Source organism: Setaria italica, chromosome IX, assembly GCF_000263155.2.
Source record: "Setaria italica strain Yugu1 chromosome IX, Setaria_italica_v2.0, whole genome shotgun sequence".
NCBI classification, from domain to species: Eukaryota; Viridiplantae; Streptophyta; class Magnoliopsida; order Poales; family Poaceae; genus Setaria; species Setaria italica.
Window position 1 is genome coordinate 56472984 of NC_028458.1, and position 21949 is coordinate 56494932.

The 21949-nt window shown below is 48.9% G+C and overlaps 2 protein-coding genes across 2 annotated transcripts; one reads left to right on the plus strand and one right to left on the minus strand.

The window, feature by feature from the left end:
* Positions 1-9416: 9416 nt before the first annotated feature.
* LOC101776612 (transcription factor MYB2) lies at positions 9417-10944 on the plus strand. The gene is made up of 3 exons (XM_004985688.2): positions 9417-9679; positions 9799-9928; positions 10196-10944. The coding sequence occupies exons 1-3, from the start codon at positions 9544-9546 to the stop codon at positions 10638-10640; spliced, it is 711 nt and encodes a 236-aa protein (XP_004985745.1). The 5' UTR covers positions 9417-9543; the 3' UTR covers positions 10641-10944.
* A 442-nt stretch (positions 10945-11386) lies between these two features.
* Positions 11387-15495, minus strand: LOC101777033. Its single transcript, XM_004985689.3, has 2 exons — positions 15114-15495; positions 11387-13767 (listed from the first exon to the last, which is right to left on the minus strand). Exons 1-2 carry the CDS (start codon positions 15315-15317, stop codon positions 11878-11880), a joined length of 2094 nt encoding a protein of 697 aa, XP_004985746.1. The 5' UTR covers positions 15318-15495; the 3' UTR covers positions 11387-11877.
* Between the last annotated feature and the right edge of the window lie 6454 nt (positions 15496-21949).

Consider the following 21949-nt stretch of genomic DNA (forward strand, 5'->3'; position numbering starts at 1 on the left):
GCCTCGCTGTTTAGCCTCCATCTGTGCAATGAGTTTTGTAAATAGTCTATATTTAACACTTCTAATTAATATTTAGACATTCGATGTGATAGGTGCTTAAAATAAGCAACGTGATCCCACGCAGCAAATGGAGCCTTAGTATGTGTTTGGATGGAAGATAATGTAGGACAGGATGGTTCCGTCCCAGTTTTCCGGGATGGGATGATCCCATTTCATATTTGGTTGAATGGGATAGGTCATCCCAATTTTTTATTTGATTGGAGAGATTGCAACAGACGGGACGAGCACCGTTTCCTCCTTCCGTCAAACACCGTTTGTGGGGTCCACCTGTCATATTAAGTATCTTCCTCCTCCTCCTCCTGGGCCATGCCAACCCGCCGCCCCCCTCTCACCCGCCGCCGCCCCTGCTCGTCCCACGCCGACCATGGGGCCGCCCCTGCTCCACCCGCCGCGCTGCCCCTCTCCACCCCGCCGCCGCCCCTGATCCACCCCGCTGCCGCCCCTGCTCCAACCCCGGCACCCCGATCCTCCCCGCCACCGCCCCTGCTCACCCCCGCCAGCCATGGAGGGTCGCGGCGGAGGTCTAGCTCGCCCGCGCGCCTGCGGCGGAGCTCGCCCTTGCCGGCCATGGAGGGCCGGGACGAAGCTCCAGCTCACCCGCGCGGCCGCGGAGGAGCTCGCCGGCTCGCTGTTGCTCCCTCTCGCGTGTCAGACGGGGGACGACGGCGTTGAAGTGGAACGACCCCGCTCGTTTTTGGCGGACGAGAGCGTTTCGAAGATTTGCGGTATATTCCCTACTAGGAACGACCTCATCCCGTATGTTTTCCACCTAAACACTAGTAAAAATAAGATCATCTCGTCCCGTCCCATTCCATCCTCGAAACCAAACGCACCCTTAAGGCACGGACAAGATCAGCCGGAGTAGCATCGAGGCATCGACTAGCTAAGCTAGCTCGTGCGAGCTGAGCTGCAATGCAGCATGGGACAAGACGCGTAACGTAACCGTGTGCTCCCTGGGTGCGGCACGAGCCGAGCCCCGGGGTCTCTGGGAGATTGGGACTCTGGAGGCGGGGCACACGTGTGCGGCTGCATGGTGGCAAGCGTGTACCAGCGCTCCCGCCTCCCGAGGCCTTCTGTGGCACTGCCTGGTCGTGGTCTCGGCGGGCCCACGCGGGCAGCGTCGGGAGGGAACGGAACAAAAAGCGGCGCTGCAGGAACCAGACAAGAGGGGGCGCCACCGGAGGTGACAGCGGCCGCGGCCGGCGCCGACGTCCGACGTGTATCCGACGTGGATGGCTGCTTAAAGAAAGAAAACTTCTAAACCAGTGTTAGCGACGGGACTGACGGGGATCAGTCGTTCCGGATGATTCCGCAACCCGGACCTAATAATTCGTCAGTGACGTGACATGTACCCGAAAACACCCATCACCTTCTCTGTGTGCTCTGAGCTTGCATCAATATATCCGCCCGCTCCTGGCCACTGCCTGCACCGTGCGGCGACATCAAATGCACAGTAAGAATTTTCTGAATTTGTGATAAAAAAAAGTTTTGTGATTTAATAGCTGGACTTTCTTTGTGCAAAGAGTTCGTGCCCAAGTTCGGCTTTGTTTTTGACCGCATGGCGACGAAACTTTCGTCACCAGCTTGTCCGACGGCGTTGTCCGGTTCCAACTTTCAACGCCCACGCGTACCCATCGTGACGTGTGCTACTGCCAGCCAAAACCTAGACTCCAAACGTAACATTTTTTACGAAACCTTTCAAATCGTTATCCTTCAGTTTGCATCATCAGCTGTTTCAACCCATTTCGTCGCTGTCTTTTTAAAAAAATTGCTGCTGGTTTGATCCGGTCCGTTTTTTACTTTAATAATCTTTTTAAAAAGGCCGCTGTTTTGATACGGTCCGCTGAAGCATGTGTACGTTTGCAGGTTGTTGGACCCGTGTCGTCCGCATTGTTTATTGTTGTACATCGATCGACCGCGCAGGCTGCTTGCTTGCCAGCAGGAGTCACCCCATGCATGCGTGTGGCAGCGACGATTTCGGCATGGGAGATCCACGCCATGCATGCTATGCTAGATTCTCTCTGGCTACCTACGGCCAAGCACAAGGATGGTCTTCATCAGTGAATACTTATTATACATGTATATATACATAATACATACAGGTACGCATGCATGCATGTACAACAATAAGGGTCTTGTGCTTCTCTGAACATAATGGCGCCCGTGTTCAATCAACCGAAGCATCTGATGCTTAGGCGAAAACAGATGACCGTGATCACCAGGTGTCCAGCGAAATCAGGTTCAGTGGAAGTACAGGTAACACTGCACAGCGTCTAGAATCTGAAAGCAGGCTAGCTGGCCTTATTCTGTGTAGTGTGTGCTCATCTTGATCTGAAACAGAACAGGCGACGGTGCGGCCGGCAGGCCGATCGGCGGCTCGATCTGCGAGCAACACCAGGTGGATCTTCTGCTTTCCCCTTTCCTGAAGCATCATCATTGCGTTCCTGATTCTCCCCAAATCCCACCCAGCGTTTAGCGAGTGGCCCAGCTATGAGAGGCCTTTGGCTGATTTCTTCAGAGTTCAGACAGGGGAAAGGCACACAGGGGCCTTTGCCTGAAGATGCCCAGGCAGCGAGGGAAGCGATGGATGGCCCGTGTTCCGGGAAAGCGTGGCATTCTGTGCCCGGCGGCGGCTTCTGTCTGCAGGGGCCCTTCTTGGTAATGGTAACGACTCCCTAGTCCCTACCCGGCCTAGCCGGTCTTGTCACTTGTACGAGGAATGCTCGCCAGCCAAAGGCCAAGGCCGTGTTTAGTTGGGGAATTTGGGAGGTGCCAAATTACTGTTACAGCACTGTAGCACACTGTAGCGTTTCGTTTGTATTTGTGAATTATTGTCCAAATATTGACTAATTAGGCTCAAAAGATTCGTCTCGCAAAGTACAACAAAACTGTGCAATTAGTTTTTAATTTCATCTACATTTAGTACTCCATGCATGTACCGCAAGTTTGATGTGATGGGGAATCTTCTTTTTGCATAGTGTCAAAGTTGGGAGTTGGGAGTAACTAAACATGGCCCAAACTGCGGCGGCGAGCGTCACGTTCACGTCCCATGTGTCTGCCTGCCTGGTCCCCATGTGATCAAATCAAGGGGCAACAAGGGCTGCTGGCCGCAGGACGCTGAGGCTGTCAAGTGCGAACTCAAAGTCTGAACCTGAGGAAGGTGAACCCAGGGCGATAATTCAGCAGAGAGGAGAATATGCATATATGGGCCACAGACGCATCAGGTGAGCTTTGGGCCTGGAAAACAAAGGCGGGCCTTTTCCCGGATAGGCGCCGATAAACTTTTGGGCTGGGCTGTCCTGAAAGTGTGTGTTGGCCAGGAAAACAGAAGCGGGTGCCGGGTAAGCGTTGATGAACTATTGGGCTGGGCCGTGAGTCGGGACGGACCAGGAGACAACAGACAGAGCCGTATGATGCTGAATTCAAACTGGTACTGCATGTTAGTGGAGGATCTTGGTTCAGGGATCTACTGGCACGTGAATCACCACCCGCCACTACGGCGCTACGCCTCAATATATATAAAACATTCCATCAGCCAAGTGCCAACCATTGGCTATACCGAATCATCCATCCTAGTAAAATGTTAATCTGAAACCTACAAGCTACACACCTCGCAGCCGTACCTGCATCGATATGCTTTTTTTTTCTTTTCCTTTTTGTGAGGTTACCCACATCATATCCATATCGACCATAAATCTTGGATAACCTCTTACCTTAATTAAAAAAATCAAATTAAACAGACTAATAGCACAAATAATTAGCACACTGCACCAAGTAAATTATTACAGATGCTGGTAGCCTGCTATGATCTTTTGTAACCTAAATGAACTAGGAGGTGGCAGATGATTTTTGACCAGACCTAAACGAATAAGACACCAAATGTTTCATATTTGGCATTAGGAAGTGATGCCAACACGGCATTTCGGTTCACAATCACCTTCCAATTCCAATGGGCGGTCCCTGGTTCTTCTCCTTCCAAGAAGCTCAGTAGCAAAGCTACCACATGCTAGCTCGTCCATACATCCTCCACCAAGTTCCCTTCTAGAAATCAATCAAAGAGGACGGTACTCCTCCCAAGCACAGAAAACAATTCAAGCCTCACCAATCCTTGCTCACATGAATGCTGCATTGCGGATCTTCAGACTTTGGCCTTTCAGAGAGCCGTCCTAGCTGCGCCAGATACTTGCATCCACCGTCAGCCTATCGCCATTTGTTTATTCAGATTTCAGGCAACGTACTGACTGATTGCACCAACCCAAAGCATGATGATCGCCCAGGCCGTGTTGCCACAATTAGCATTCTGGCCTATTTAAACAATGGTGGATCAAGATTTTTTGCTGCGTGGGATCGATGGTTCGGGAAAGCTCTGGCGCCGCAACTGTCCAACGATGCAGTGCGAGAGTTATCTATGCACATCCGAGCATTGTGGTGGGGTCAGCCCGGACCTCTCTGATTACAGCTGCAGGTAAGGTAGGGATGATGGAGCCATCGATGGAGCGAGTTAGCGGTTCGTGTGAGCCTCCAGTTCGATTAAAGTGAAAGAGATGGAACTCTTTTGGAACTGCTTTCTCGAGTCCAAAAGCTAGTTTGGATGGTAGCAGAGACAGAGAAACGGGTTCTGCTCATCTGCCATTTATGTGTCACCACAGTTCTGGTTAGGAGGAAAGCTCTTCTTTCAGTACAGTGAAAAAAACCGTTTTGGCACAAAATGTTGCCTTTCTATTCCCATCAGAGAGTACCTACACTAGATTCGTGTATAAAGAAAAAAAATACATGCCCATTTGAGTTTGTAGATATTAGGAAAATACCAATAATATTTCCTTTTGTATATTGGAAGGCTCTAGATGTGCTTAGCCACCATATTTTCAGTGTAAAATATAACGAGGACGTGAAGGAAAGAGATCCGCTTTCGCTTTACTTAAAGTTTTACTGTAGTTTTGTGTTTTTTTTTTCTACACAACAGCATATCTTCTGTTCTTTCGGTCTTTATTCTATGAAAATTTCTTTGGAAAATTATGCCAGATAATTTTTATCTCTAGCACAAAGATAAAGATCGCTCAGGTAAACAAAAGAATTGCTGACGCATGCGCTACTCAATATTCTATTTATAACTTTTGCTAATTTGATACTAGCAAAATAACGCATTATATCACCCAAAATGTTTATATTGTAAGCCTAATAATGCCAGTTTTGATAGCTACTTTAGCTGGTTTCCTGCCATCTGTATACATTGCCTTTCATTTTGTGAGAGTACTAGGATTGCATACGTGTGCCAAGAACAGCTTTTTGCATATGATGTGCATGGAGTATTCCCAACAGGCACTAGTTTTTTTTTTATGCTTATCGTTAAGAAAATCAAGTACCAATGACATTGTTAATTACGCAATGGCATCAGCACCCGCTTAAACTAATGCAGAACCAAACACAGACAGGGACGAATCGAGTTGTATGTGGTGAGATATCATAGGCCATGTGGCCGTTGTCAAGCCACCACTTAGCCGGACTTTGCAACCAGCTTGGACAATATCTCCTGGTGATGCTCCAGCTACGTATTTTTTACTACTGTGCCGCTGCAGCCAAGTGCCATCTGGAGCCCGGTGATGAAACGGTGTGATCGTCTCGAGATTTTTTTGACAGTCGGATTTGTTGTGATCAATCTTCAGTTTGTTTTATACTTGGGTTCTTGCTCTCTATCTCTTCCTCATTGGGAATAAAGGGGAGCATCAAAAGGTGCACTTTACAGCAGGTGGATCACCTCGAAGGGGGAACGAAATCTTGAAATCAATATACTATTCAATCGAGGATCTATGTCCTGAATTTACTAATCAAGGTTCCATGTTTAACTATAACGGAGGCCAATTAATATATACCACCTCCGTATCGAAATATTTGTTGCTGTTGACTTTTGACCATTCATTTTATTCAAATTTTTTTGATACGGAGGAAGTAATTATGACTGAGATACATCAAGACACATTACGTGAGAAAAAAAAAAGTTAATAATGACGAGGGATTAGTAAGGTGGCGTACATTCCACGCAAACCATAAGGGAACGTGTCAAGTACAACTTGAAATTTATTTTGGTTGAACTATAATTAAACATTTAGAAATCAGATTTGACCCATTTGATTTAGAACTTTATAAACATTTAGAAGAGAACGCTTAAATGGCAAACCAAATTAAATGCCCTCACCATCCATTGGTTTGCCTCTTCTTTTACAAAGAAATCATAGAAATGAACTGGATGCATCAATAAAAAGGCCCTACATAGGAAAGAAAGGAGAAGAGGAAGAGATAACAAAGAAAATGCGGATGGATCGTTATGCACTCTTAGTATATTGCGACTTGAGGTCTCAAGATGATACGCGACTCGATATTTGATCTTTTCGGTGAGTGATTGTCACATTCTTGTATTCTAGCATATTCTGCGCATGCCGGTGTTCAAATAAGCTTAATAGTTTATAGACCTACTAATAACTCATATATGTTGTATAGCGGAGTTTCAATTTAGGTCATCAAGCAGGTCCAAGATGGCCATGAGACATTGACTTGGCTTTTTAATTTGTTGGGTTTTCTAGGGTGTGGCGAAGCGAGGCTGAAGCATTCTAGGGGCCAATCTTCGCCCGTTACTATTTCACTATTTACCCTTTTTACATGGCGACGACGTATAATATCCACATGACAATATGAATATATATCATGAGATGAAAACTACTATGTTTTTTGGACGTGCGGATGCGGTAGCAGTGGCATTGTGTTCTCAGCTGCATGATATCAATTCATGCATGGATACATGCCTTCGTTTTTTTTTTCCTGTGACCGCAGTGAATATATTATCCAGCCGTAGTAGGTGTTCCATGCAAACACTCTAATCAGTCACACCATTGTTAGGATGATAAGAATCTCCACGCACTTCATTCAGAAGATCATTATAGCAACGTCGAGCAGGAAAGAAAAGGTCGGAGACGGAGCAACACTTGGGTAGTTGCATTTGGAGATGGAGAGAGCCTTTTCAGGCCCTGGCGGCTTCTAGACATGCACAAGTACATCATACCACATACACACATTTGTGTGTATATATATAGTATATGGCGTAAACACAAATTATTCTAAGCTGTCGCTCTTTGCTGAAACTGATTAAAGTGTCGCTATTATAAAGCTTGGAGGTGATAGCTAGGGTTGACGCCGATGGAGCTAGCTGGTCAGTCTGACTCGAGCACAAACATGTTGTTAAAAGCAGATGGAGCTACATCAACGATCGCCAGATAAATCGGCCGATCACGAGGGGAGTTAGGCCCGGCTCCGACCTCTGATCTGCGGCCAGGTGTGCGGTCAAACAACAGTAGCCATCGAACGCTTTGGAGCTCATCAGTTCAATTCCCCCCGTCGTCGTCGTCGTCGTCTCCCTCCCTCTTCGCGTTCTTGGCTTCGTCTCTGCATGCTTCGCTTTCGGGGGATGTGGACGCGCACGTCCGCGCGCATCTGTACGAGCTCGCCATTTTTAATCCGCTAAAGCGAGGCGATGCCGTGTTGCGCTGGACACCAGAGCGGGCCTAACAATGGAGGAGGAGCTAGCTGCGCTGCTGCAACCACTGCCGCCGGCCGCCCCGGCCCCGTCGTCAAGCGAAAGCCTCTCTCCTCTCCTCTCCTGGCCGGGGGAAGAAAGGAAAGAAAAGGAAAGGAAAGGAAAGGCTTGTTTAATCGGGCCCTTTTCGAGGCCATATTCGCCTGTCTGGGAGCTCCGACCCCTTTTTCGCTGTACGCTTATCTGATTATCCTGGGTGCGGTCGTGGTGATCGATCCATCCATCCATCCTGCGCATGCAGCAGCAGCAGTAGCGGCTAGCGGAAGGGGGTGATGCATGTACGATAGATTTGGTTCAGATCACAAGGATTGGTGGATGTGCTGATTGCCTGATGGATGATATCTTCTGCACATGATATTCTCTAGAGAACCTGAGCTGTAACCTGCGCTACGTGGCACTTCAGCTGGACGCATGCGACCGACATGTACTTGGCCTTTGAATCTGTGTTAAGTGCTGCTTCATATGGGTGAGGTTCTCCTACTTATTAGAGAAACCTCTCCCTTTTTTTTTTGATTATTCAGTGAAAAAATAGCTTGGCTGAAAATTGCCTACAGACATTCCATCAGCTTATTGTCAAAATCAAGCCCTGCCAAGCAGGTCGTTTTCGTTTTCATGGACCTCTCACTTCATGTCGTGTTCCATTATTGTCAAGAGTGTTCCTCGCTGACTTTATTAACAGCACTGTTCTGAAGTCTACTCTGAAACAGGCTCAGCTCGATCTGGAAGTCTAACTACGCGGTTAGGCCCACTTTCGGTCGTCACTGGTAATAACCCATTTGAATCTAAATGGTTAGTATCATTTACCACGAGTAGCTAGCAAACATTAGCACCGATCATGCATGGCTTTAACCGCTTCAACTCCTACGTTGGTGGAAAAGAGAGATCGTCCACTCCACTTGCAATAATGCTTAGCGAGAACAGCACTTTTCCTTTATTTGACTCCTCACCAGTTTCAGTAGCTCAGTCCTAAAGTCGTATTTACAATGTGTTTTGGGCATCGAGCTTGCTTCCAAAGTGGCACGCACGCGTAGTAGTAATTAGTAGTAAACAATAGCACCCGTGCAGGTCGACGTCCTATATGCGTGGTAATCATCAGGGAACAGGCACAGGCAACCTCACCACAATTAGACAAACTATACCATGCACGGTAATCACCAAGTGATTCATCAGGAATAGGGACAGGCAACCTCACCACGATTAAACTTAAAGAGTACTACGATTCCATGCAGCATCAGTCTTTGACAGACACAAAAACTATTCCTGCTTCTGTGGGGGCCCACTGTCAGTGACTTGCGCGCAGATCACATACTAGTACACTACTTTACTAAGTGTAGTAATGCTTGACTACTATTTTAGGCCGCCAGCAACGCCCATTTCCAAATACGGTCTACGCTCATTAGTTTACACAACCATTCATTGTACACGAGGGAAGGCTTAGCTTTGCATATAGATAACCATCAGGCAATTAAGGGTATGATTGATGCCGAGGAATTTCGGAATAAAATAACCTAGCTATAGCTGATGAGGCAACACGCTAAAGATGCTTTATTTGCAGCAAGACTAGCTCGCTTGTTGCATTGCATTGCATCACCACACAACATTCTAGTAGGACGAGCACTTTTTCCAGGGTGAAACAATAAAAAATTCGGCGGGAAGCTTAGCCAAGTGGGAGTGGAATTGTGACTCTCCCGCCCGCGAAAATGGCGTGACGTCCATCGCCTCCGCCAAGCTCCCAACTTGCGCGCTCGTATAAATGGCGAGCATGGCCGCCCAGATTCTAGCTGTCATACAAGCCGGGAACCAAAGCCCAGCACTACTACTAGCTGCATAGAGCTGAGCTTGTTGGCTATTAGACACCCAGCGCTTAGCTTGCTGCAGTAGCCATCAGAGGCAAAGGCATGGACGCGATCAGCAGCCTGATGCTGCAGGAGGGGTGGAGGAAGGGGCCATGGACGGCGCTGGAGGACAGGCTGCTCACCGAGTACGTGCAGCAGCACGGCGAGGGCAGCTGGAACTCTGTCGCCAAGCTCACAGGCAAGTGTGTGTTAGGATAATAAGATTTGATTGGATTATTGCTGTAGTTTGATTCAGTAGTGGTATTATTGTTGCTTACGATGAAGACTAAACGATGATGATGATGACACTGCGTGCAGGGCTGCGGCGGAGCGGGAAGAGCTGCCGGCTGCGGTGGGTGAACTACCTCCGGCCGGACCTGAAGCGGGGCAAGATCACCCCCGACGAGGAGACCGTCATCCTCCAGCTGCACGCCATGCTCGGCAACAGGTACATCTCCATCTACGTGCAAGCCACGCAAAGTACATGTACACGTACGCAAACGACACACTCACGGTAGTGATCAGATGCATGTACTTGCGAATTAAAGATGCAGCAGCTACATAGAGCCTAGCTATAGTGTGGGCTACACTGTAGTAGATCAGATTCCCCTACACAGCTACACTACTGTTGGCTATCTCTTTCGTTCCGTCGTCGTGTTGGATTGGAGATGGTGGGCGGCGCCTAACCGTGTGCTTGTGGTGGCGACGCGTGCAGGTGGTCGGCGATCGCGCGGTGCCTGCCGGGGAGGACGGACAACGAGATCAAGAACTACTGGCGGACCCACTTCAAGAAGGCCCGGCCGTCGCGCCGCGCCCGGGCGCAGCTGCTCTACCAGTACCAGCTCCAGCAGCAGGAGCAGCGCCGCCAGTATCTCCAGAGCCTTCACCTCCTGCAGCAACAGCAGAGCCAGCAGCAGAGCCAGCAGCTTCTGATGGGCCAGCAGCAGGAGCAGCAGAGCCCGCCGGAGCCCGACCACCAGTCGGCCGTGATGGCGGCGATGGTGAACAACCTGCAGGGCACGGAGTGCTCCTGCAGCCCGGCGTCGACGGCCGAGCACTGCACGATCCCGGACGACGACGACGCGCTGCTGTGGGATAGCCTCTGGAGGCTGGTCGACGGCAATGGCTGCGGCGACGGCTCCAGCGGTGGCGAGTACTAGCCGGCGAGCTCGTACGTGTACCATGTGTGTGTGTGCCAGTGTAAAGGGAAGGGAAGAGGAGGTACTGAATGTTTCAGACTTTCAGTTGCAGCAAGGTCGATACTGCTAGCAGTAGTTGTAGTAGAGCCTTGAAATAGAAGAAGAGTTTCTTTTTCTGTTGCTAATTTCCAATGCGCATAGGTGATCATGCTTCATGTTTTTATTTTTACCCACGAGCGATGAGAAAAGTGGCATTGTATGAAGAAGCCTCTGTTTATCTAGTCCCGTTACAAGGCTGCAATAGCATCATGTAATTTTTGGTTTTGAGATCGTGTTTACCAAGGATTTTGTGTGCATGAGTTTCTTCAGTCCATACTTGTCTAAGGAAAAACTGCTGACAGGCTAGCCCCTGCCTGGCAACTCGTATGGGGAAGTTAGTATTCTAATGCACCTTGTCAGTGCGGTAGCTAGACAAAATCAGAATTCTAACAGAGTATCCTTAAGGACAGTGTGCCTACTGGCAACTTAATAGCACCTGCAGCAACATCTTTTGCAGGTTCAAATGCTGTTCTACATCTTTTTCCAGAATATGCATAGACTGAGTAGGTCTTTGACTCAAATAAGGCCATCAAATTCGGGCTTCCTATACATGACCAAAAAATGATGATCATACAGAAATTCCATTCCCAATTCCCAAAGCTTATGCTCATAAGCATGAAATTTATGTAGAGAACAAACAAACGACAGTGGAAAAATATCAAGGAAAGATACCTAAATCCTTTTCACTTCTATTGATATGTCATTTATCATTCCCAAAGCTAATGCTCACTGACATCATGCAAGGGAGAAGTTTATGCGCAGAACAAACAGACAGCTGTAATAGAGTACCAAGGAATTATACCTGAATCCTTTTCACTTCTATTGATATGTCATTTATCACTCCCAAAGCTAATGCTCACCGGTATCATTCAAGAGAGGTTTATGTACAGAACAAACAGATAACTGTAAAGAAATACCAAGGAATTACCTAAATCCTTTTCACCTCTATCGGTTATGCCATTTATAAATCCTTTCCAAGTTTCAACCATGTACAGTGCACACCAAACCAGCATATATATCCGAGACTTCTAGTCCCATGCCTACTATAGAGTATTCAAAATGGAAGTAAGAGCTGCAGTAAAAAACTAAAGAATGAATAATTTTCTTTGACGCAATACTTCACTAGTCACCGCTAGAACTGCATTATGATCAGGCAGTATCACAGGAGACGACCGGAGAAGGATTTCGTTGGCCTGGATCTTCGGCTGAACCAATGTGGAGACCTTTGTGAAGGAGCCACAGTTGGGGAGCGGTTCAGCGTGTCAACACCAGGGGCAACAAGAGTCTGAGAGCGCTGAAGCATGTCAACCATGGATGGTGTCTGATAGGTGTGAATAGTGGTGGTGAGATCAGTCGAGTCACCACGTGCGGTTGCTCTCTGCCATGTGTGTGAGCTCAGGCCAGCCAGCATGAACGCCCTGCCTGATTCCTCGTACCTCTGCCGGCTCTCCACCCTATCCTGCATCTCCCTCAGCTCCGTTATCAATGATAGGCATTGGTTGTCTGAAGATTGTGCAGCCTGTGACTCCAGTATCCTCCTACGGGCTTCGAGAATTTCCACGGCCTGAGAGAAAGCGCCTGCCTCAGCTGCAGCCCGTGCAGCAGACATGTCCTCTGTGGCTTGAACACGGTGCCACTCACGCTCAACCTCAGGAGATATTTTGCAGTCCACCAAATGTGCAGGGCGCTGAACATTCACTTCTTCACCCTGTACTTTGATGTTCTCAGTGGTGATTGTGTCTTCGTATGTGCAGGTTGGTTTGATCAGCAGAGTCTGCCCCTGTGCAGCTGGAACATATAGAGTGACCAGAAAGCCCCGCTCTTCGTCTGCATACAGGTCACCAATATCAACTGAACCACTGCGGCCATTTTCAGCAACCTGACTTGTATAGCCGCCTGACTTGATGGATGTCAGCAGCACACCGTCATCAACACACTCAATGCTCAAACACATCTCCTTAACAACAACACTCAGGAGCCCACCAATACACTGAGCAAATCCATCTTGGATCGAGCCTTCCGCATCAATAAATGAAAATGTGCCACTAGATATATCAGCAATAGCATGCATGGCAGCAGAATCATGATCTGAGCCGAAACCAAAGGTGTGGATCTGGACATGATGACCTGTTCCAGGAAGAATTGAAGGTGGGACAAGGGCGCTGTAATTTAGTAGAGCCCTGTCAGAAGGAAGGGTATACGTGTCTTGACCATCAGAGAGAAGAATGATGCTACAGACTGGGTTCTTCAACCGACGGTCCTCGATCACTTTAGCACCTCTCTTTAGCCCGTCAGCAATGTTTGTGCCACCACTTGCAACAAGTGAACTGACATCTTGCAAGGCTCGCTGCTTACCGGTTAATGTCATTCTGCGAAGAGGGAAGAGTCTCCGTGCTGCGGATGAGAAGGCAATGACAGACAGGCGGTCGTTGGGTCCAAGTGCTTGTATGACAAAGCTCATGGCATGCTTCAGAAGTGCAAGCTTGGTCCCTGCCATGCTACCGCTGACATCAAGAACAGTGACAAGGTCAAGAGGTGCACGGGAGCTTGCTGAGTGCGGGGATTTTGGAGCCTTGAGATGGATCAATATAGCAAAGACCTCCTGGGCCACTGACTGTTGTATAGCAGGAAATTCTGGATATGACTTGATTTCAACTGAATCAGTGACTGCATTTTGTTCATGCGTTGTATCAGGCTGAAGATCTATGTGCTCATCATCATTGAAGATGCCTGCCTCTGGAGTACGGAAGAAAGGAAGGTGTTCCTGCAGGCTTCCACTGTATGTATGAGAAAGCCTGCGGACAACAGCCATGTGCCCTTCATCCTGGGGCCAGTTTAGTGGGCTTACTCTAGCTCTTCCAGAATTAGCATCTGCAGGTTGAGCGCCTGGGATTTCTTTCCACTCAGCACGGCATATTGGGCAGATGAGGTTGCCATGCTTCACATTTGAAGAGATGCAATGAAAATGGAATTTGTGGGAGCATTCTGCAGTGAACAAGGCTTGTCCAATCCCTGTTCTCATGCCACCAAGGCAAATGGAGCATATCTTCTGAAACCAAGAAAGTCAAAAGAAATATAAGGTGTCTAGTATCAGAACTTGCTAACTTAACAAAAAGCATATGCTCTGCTATGACTAGTGAAGTAATCCCTACATATCTAACCACACCACGGCACTTAATTGTTCATGCGGTTTCAGGAATTTACAAGACACTAAGCTCACCTGATCAGGGTGTTGGAAAATTGTAAAAATCACACATGCACACACAAGCAATGCAGATTATGATACAACTTGATGGGAACGCAAGTTTGACAACCACTAGTTGCTCAAAGAAACTAGATTGACAACATATGAAAGTTCATTTCCCAGTTTCAAATATATCAGGATGAGAAGGAAACTATTCTTTACAAGTCAATGAAATCCGTCAAGCAGTATAACAGTGAGTACTATCCTACTTCCTCCATTTCGAATCGTAGGTCGTTTTGGCTTTTCTAGATACATAATTTTTGCTACGCACCTAGATATATATTATGTCTAGATGCATAACAAAATCTATATATCTAGAAAAGCCGAAACGAAGAACAATTTGGAACTGAGGGAGTAGTTCTTAGTTCCACTTTTCCTAGCAGCTGGAGGGTCAAATAAGATGTACTACCTACCAACCAAGCAGAACACGTGGAAAGACAAAAGCAGCTATCGTCATGTTCAAACTCCTTCCCTTTCAGCAAAAGAAGTAGAAGAGAAAAATTAAGGGGAAACCCTCACGTTACATGAATAGGAACACGTTTCCCATGATTAATTTAACATTGTACCAAAAGATTTAGTATGAACAACTTCCTTCAGAGTCAGGAAAAAAAATGCAACTTGTTAGAACAAACGGTCATTCATATATAATTGCAAATGACTAATTTTAAAATTCAATCCAGCAACTGCTCCAAGAATTCTCTAATTGCATCGTCATACCTGACAACAATTGGCAATGCGAGATTGCGCTGTTTAATTTGATTTTTTTTCTTTTTGTCCCCCTAAAATTTCTTCAAGAAAATAGTGCAGATGCCTAGAATTAAGGAATCCAGATGAAAGATGGAGCATATGCCATTTGATCAACCTTATAAACGACAGCACGGACTCGACTCAACAGGCCGTCAGGCCTGGTTTGCAATTTGCAACCGAGGTGGTGCATGCAGCAAAGTTAATAGTAATCAACGGGGGTCTTTGACTAACATGAAAGCAAAACCGCCATCTTTTTGTTTGCAGATTAAAACGACGAAATTTCCACAAAATTCGCACGCAATCCAACGCCAAAGGCGCCATTTCCCCACATCTCGCGCACAATTCGGCACACTACACGAATCAAACAAGAACAGGGAAGAAAGAAACGAAAATGGTTTCCGCACCTGCGAACTCCGGCTCCCAAAGCTCGTCAGCCGCCGCAGAGACACGGAGGAGGTGGACCCCGTCTTCTCCTCTGCCATGGAAGACAGCGCCTCCGCCGCGCCCCCCTCCGGAGGCGCGTCCTCGATGGCCCTCTGGCGCGCGGGCACGCTGATGCAGAGGCTGGTGGCGAGCGCGCGCTTGGCGCGGCCCCACGCCGCCGCCATTGCTCCTCGTTCCGATCCTCGAAGGCGGCTCCTTTCGAGCGCACGGAATGCTGGTGCTGCTCGGCGGAGGACTTGGTTCCGAGATCAGAAGCGCAGGGTGCGGGGCTGAATGGTTCTCGCCATCGCGGTGGAAGGGATCAGATTCTGCGGTTCGGTTTGGGGTTTTTGGTCGTTGTGGCCTGTGGGGAGAGCAGGGGATGTGGAAGAATATAAAGCGGGGAAGACCGGAAGAGGAGAGGATGGAGGGAAACGGAAGGGGGCGTTAGTGTCTGTTTGACTTCCCGTTTTGCCCCTGGGAGCAGTAGTCCATCCTGATAAAAAAAGGCACAGAATGGATTTGGATTCGCGATTCTAGTCGCAGATAATTGAGGAATTTTCTTAAGTTACAAATTAGTAATGACTTTACATTGTTTTCTGTGTGTTGAATTTGTATATTTGAAAATATGTAAGTAGATTTGTCTCAAAATCTAGTTATATGGAAATATACTCTAGGTATATTTGATAAGTATTTTTTAATGAAAAAAGTACTAGTCAAAATTATACAAACTTTATCGATGTGCCCAACACAGTGGAGAGAGTAGTCGTGCAAGCAATTTCAGTTTCGAACTTTCGATGACACGGAGAAGTTGCTGCGCATGCAGCAGGAAATGCACGCGAGATGTATCTGTTTGGTCAACTGATGGTCGTTCATTCATAAACACGCTCTATGCCTGCATCGCACAAAGCGAAAATGATTCTTTTCACTCTACTACTAGGGTACGGAGGGCACAATTGGCACACGTGGACGTGGTAGCAAACTCATCCCCTTCTTCTCTTCTTTCTCTTCTCTTATTATAGTGTGATATAGTGTGAAGGAGACTTTTAAGCCTGGGGAACTGGATAGTAGGAAGGATGATGTTTGACCGATTAATGAAGGAGGCCGATTGGCTGCACCATTCGTCAAGAAGCTAAGGTCGTTATCGCTGACTCGCTGTGGCGGTGGCATGCATGCTGCAGCCGCTCCAATGAAAGGTAGTAGGAGTACTAGCACCAGAGAAGGAATTTTAATCCCGTGGACCTGGCGCTAGCAGCTGTGCCGCACGTTTCCCAAGCCAAGAAGCTACAACGACGACGTACAGCAAGAGCAAAACCCCGTGGCCACCGCAGCATCCGGGAGTCCCGGAGCGCACGATCCTCCAGCGCCCGCGCGTGCCTCCGACGACGCTGCTGCTGCGTGCATCCATCCCCCCACGGCTCGAGGCCGGCGCGCCGTGGCCGGGCCGACGCATCCCCGGCCGGTTGCTGGTGCTACCCCTAGTAGGCTCCCGGGAACACGTCTGGTCCTCAAGGATCGCGCAGTTCCGGCCGGTGCTCGGCTGCTCGTGGTGTGCCGTCTGTGTCGGCGACTTGGCATGCCGGACGCGGACCTGGATTGCGTTGCGTGCGAGGGCTTTTATTTCTGATGGTTCCGCGGCCACCGTCGACCCCTCCTGCACATCGATTAGCAATTGACCGAGTTGCCGGTGCCTCTCAGCTGATTGCTCGGATTGAATTCGATTAGAATATATACGCAGGTGCTAATCCTGTTACCATCAGAGGAAACGTGATCCATATTTGATTTACTCGGTGATTTGGCCTTGTCGGGTACTGGTCAAGGTTTGGGTGCTGTACCAAAACCAAACGGAACGGAAAAGAAAAAACAACAGTTGGAGCCGGTACAAAGCTAGCAGCGCACACATGCATCATCAGCAGTACCAGGTTCGGATTCGACTCGACAAAGGCGGCCGATTGAGCATCATCGACGAGGATCGTGTCAGATTTATACGCGTACCGCCGTGCACTGAACGTAAGTAAACCAACGACACTACGGATTCAGAGCACAGCATGCTATCTGTGCCTCGTTTGATGACCGTGTCAAGATAAAAACTGGCAACCACTACCAGCCCATCTGCTGCATCAACGACATCATCCGCTAGCTGCTCGTGTTAATGAACCTCGCGACGATCGATTGCCTGTGCGAGCTGATGAGTCGTCATACGGATTTAAATATCGGCTAGCTAGGCTACAAAAGTCAAAGGCTGAGAGCGAGAAACCTGTAACGACAGGAACGGTGGCATTCGCTAGCTGTAGACTGTCTTCTCGGTTGTTCGTAGCACACTGCTACAGTACTACTGTACTAGTGAGTTGTGGCCCATGATCTGGACGTGTAACCACACAAGATGCTAGCTGATGCCCATTCCATCGTCTTCTGAACCACCCGAGTGTTAAACAACCACCACTGGGGAAAGCGCCTTCAGTATCTGTTCCTAATCCCAATTAGTACTAGTTGTGTAACCGGTATTACTACTTCGGTACTAAAGGGGGCCGGGGTATTAAAAAAAATCCCACCGGCCCAAGCTTGAGCCGCACCCCACCCGAGCCCGAGCCCAGCCCGTCGTTGCCCGCAGCCGCGCCCGCCGTCGCCCCCCTCCACTCCTGGCCGCGCCCGCCGTCGCCCCCCTCCGCTCCTGGCCGCGCCCGCCGTCGTGGCCTGCAACCCGCACCGCATGACCTCACCTTGCGCCCCGCCGCCTCACCTCGCCCCGCCGCTGCTCTCACTGCCAGTGAGGGGTGAGCGGAGAGGGCAGGGAGGGGAGGCAGAGGAGGTGCCGCCCGGCCTGGAGAGTGCGAAGTGGAGGGAGGAAGGGAGGAAGAGAGGCGGCGGCTGTCGCCGGGGAGGGAGGGGTCGGCCGCTGTCGTCGGGGGGAGGGCGCAGAGGAGAGGGTGAGGGAGAGGGGAGGGGGCTGGGAAGATAAGGGTGGGAGCTCCTTTAGTACCAGTTGGGAGCTCCAACCGGTACTAAAGGTCACCTATTAGTACCGAGTGGAGCATCCATCCAGTACTAATGTGCCTGAGGGCCTTTAGTATCAGGTGGAGGCTCTACCCGATACTAATGGGTGACCTTTAGTACTGGGTGGAGCTCCCAACCGGTATTAAAGGGGGTCACAGGGGGCTCCTAGAGATCTAGCCGTTAGACCCAGTACTAATGCTCACATTAGTACCGAGTCAAAAACCAACCGGTACTAAGGGTTAGGACCAATGTTCAGTTTACCGGTAGTGAGTTTAGCATTCACGTCTACACGAGCATTCCAACGTTTATGTCACCCGTCAGCACAAATGCATTTCAATTTATATTGATGGGAGGGTCAAAAGTTTATAACTAGCCAAAAACTTAATCGTGCATATTCCAATATATTTTAACATGTATTAGATCATATATATGCAATTGTGCAGGAGTTTCAAAATTTTTAGAAGTGATTTGCAATTTTCTAAGATTTAAACGATTATAACCATATTTATTGAAATTAATTGATATTTGAACTAATTTGTTCACAAATAAGATTCAAAAATTGCATAAAATGACAATAAGGAAATATGCTCCATTTTAGCTCAAATCATGAAAATACATGTGAAATTTCACAAGTCTGTTAATGTATTGATCACTTCTATTACAACTTTTGGTGAAAAAAAATTCTACTAATATGAAAATATAGTCTGAAAATTATATAAATTGGTAGGGAGTCATTTTGTAAGTCTACAACCTTGATATAAAAATTTCAATATGTTTTACAAATATTAGACCTATATGTTTCACAAATGTATACTTCACTAACAATGTTTCATATACTCAAGTCACACTTTAATCTTGTCAACTAACTAAGCAAAAACAAATATCATATATATCTTAATATAATTATTACATGTACAATACTATATATACGTATATATATTCTGTTGTAGAAGATTCAATAACTTTTAAACTAATTTAATTATCTAAAAATTAAAAAAAGAAAAGAAAAATGTATATAGATTTGTGCTAGCGGGTGATATGTCACCCGTCAGCACAGACACATCACCTGCCAGCACAAAAGATAAAAAAAATTGTGGACACTGAGCACGGAGCCAAAAAATTGGTGCACTCGAGCAAAGCCACCTCTCCCTTATCTTCTATCTCCCTCTTATCACTCTGCTCATCTTAATCTCTTTCACCTCATCTTTATCTCTTTCACCTGCTCTTCCATCCTCACATCTCTCTCTCTCTCTCTCTCTCTCTCTCTCTCATCTCTAGGAGCTGCAGCAACGAGGGCGGCGGACGGCGGAAGCCAAGACCGAGCGGCCGGCCCGCGGGAGCTGGGGCTACGGCGACCGGCGTGGCCGGGCGGAGGGCAGGTCCTACGCAGGGCAGATGTAGGCCACGCGGCTTGCTGATGGAGGAGCCGTGGCGGTGCGGGCGTTGATGCTAGCGGAGCGCGCCGGTGGGGGCAGGTCCTTCGCTGGGCTGATGCAGGTGGCGGGGCAGCTGGTGGAGGCTAGTGCTGTTTGGGGGCAGGGCTTGCGGGGCAACCGTGGCCGGCTGCTTGTTCGGCTAGTGGGTACAGGACCCGGTGGGGCAGCCGTGGACGGGGCTGACACGAGTGGTCGGCGGTGGTAGGGCCCGGCGGGGCAGCTGGGGGCAGCCGGCGCCTGCGGAAGCAAGGCCCTGCGGGGCGGCTAGCGCCAGAGGCACGTTCGGCCGGCGGGGCAGTCGTGGACAACGCGTTCGGCCTTTGGGACGGCCTGCAGGTGGACGGCGGATGGAGTGGCCGACACGAGCGGCGGCGCATGCGGTGGCGCGGCCTCTACGGCCAGCTTTTTTTTCATTTCCTAAAAATATCGTTGCTAGCGGGCTTCCTAAGCACCTGCTAGCCCAAATTGTAATTGCGCTAGTAGGTATAAGTCCGTCAGTAAAGATGATCATTTGTGCTGGCAGTGAATTGCCGGCGGGCGACAGACATGCCAGCAGAGATAGGTTTTGACCGCCACCACAAACGTTCTGTGACGTAGTGAGACTTCCTTCCTTTTGCCGCTAGTTGTGGCCAGGCCATCTCTCATTGTAGTTTCCGTCTGCAACACACAACGCGGATTATTCAATGACGAGACCATGTGCTGTGTGGCCTAGCCAGCGATCAAACGAGGGCTCGTTCAAACCCGGCGGCTCTAGAAGGCCAAGAAAAGGTGATCAGATCAGGGAGAATGCAGGCACCTCCAAATTAAAGCCGGAGCGCGACCAATGGCGACGACGGCGCGGACGCATTACACTGAACTTGTCTCTGCGTGGAAAAGTAGGGGCGGGGAGTCGTAGCCGCAGCTGTACGTCGTCTCTGCTCCGCGACCAAACCACGTCCGGGTCCGGCCGGCCACATGTTTTCCGGCGCGGGGGTTGGTTGGTGTTCGCATCTGGGGGTGCTTTGGATTGGTACGGAGGTGGCGTTCAGACTCGCCCGTCGTCGTCTCCGCTGATCCCCAGCTCCATCGGTGGCGGGGAGTCGGCCATGAGGGTTGAGAAGGGTGTACGTGCGGCATGGACAGACGGAGGATCGCCAGATGGTTGGCTCTGCTTGGTCAGGAGAATGTTCGATCGCAACTGCCAGGTAGGACTATCTGGCTCTGCTAGTGCCAACCAGCTGCTGCTGACCTCGGCTCGGCTCGTCGACGGTCGACCACCGTCGTTGCGATCACGTACGGATGCCGCGTGTATCGTACTCGTACATTTGTTTGTGACAATGGCACTTTTCAACGCACTGCATTAACCAGGGGTTTTGACTTTTTTTTTTCACGCGAGGTGAGGGATAACAGTTCAGACTGAAGATTGAACTAGTACGCCTCTATGGGTCTAACACACACACACACACACACACACACACACACACAGTCAGCCGCACAACAAAAAATCTTCCATGAAACGGACCAAAGAAACCTGTGGGCTTAAGATGGGCTTGCAGCCTAGCAGGAATCGGTACTGGCCTGTGTTGGGGTTGGTCTGCGTATATGTTTGTTCGGGATGCCTTTTGGGCCCAGTTTTACCCAAAAAACTGGGCCGGCACTTTCTAATCAAATTGCAGTAGAGCTTTTGCAGCCTTTTTGGGAATTTTTTTTTGCGGAATTGAATTGGACTTACTACAGTTATTCATCCCAAAATCAGTCAAGTGGGATTCAGATTGGAGGAAAATCAGTCAAGTGCGAGTCCGTACGGCAGGCAATTCCAATTTCTGCTTATGTTCTCGTGACTCGTAACCAAGCATGCAAGCATGAGCGTTCCCAATACGTGACTGGAGATGGTTGCCGGCGTCTTCGCCAGTGCCAACCTACATGTATGGAACAAAAGTCACGGTGGCACTGGCACGAGGTCGGTGAACCAAATGCCTACAGCCCCCCACTCGCCCCTCAAGTGCGATGGGCGACGGCTTTGGTGACCACGATCTTGCTCACTGGGGGTTGTAGTCGTAGAGGAGCATGATGCGGGGCCTTGTGGTATCTCCATGTCAACTCGAACACATTCATGCCTCGTTCGGTTCTCTCGAAACCGTTCGGAATGAGATCTATTCCACACGGGTTGATTTATTCAATTTAAAATCTGGCTTAACACAAAATAATCCTTCGGTTCGAACCGGAATAGAGCCGACCTTGGTTCTATTCCAGGTTCCCGCTTGTTTTGGTTCTTCCGGCCTCTTAGCGATTCAGAATCAATCCCCGTATCTTCACCTTCGGAACGAAACCCTCCAGGATCGAGTGACACAACCGGATCCACTCTTTCCCCTCCAAGAACGAATCCGCTTTCATGGTTCAATCCTGAA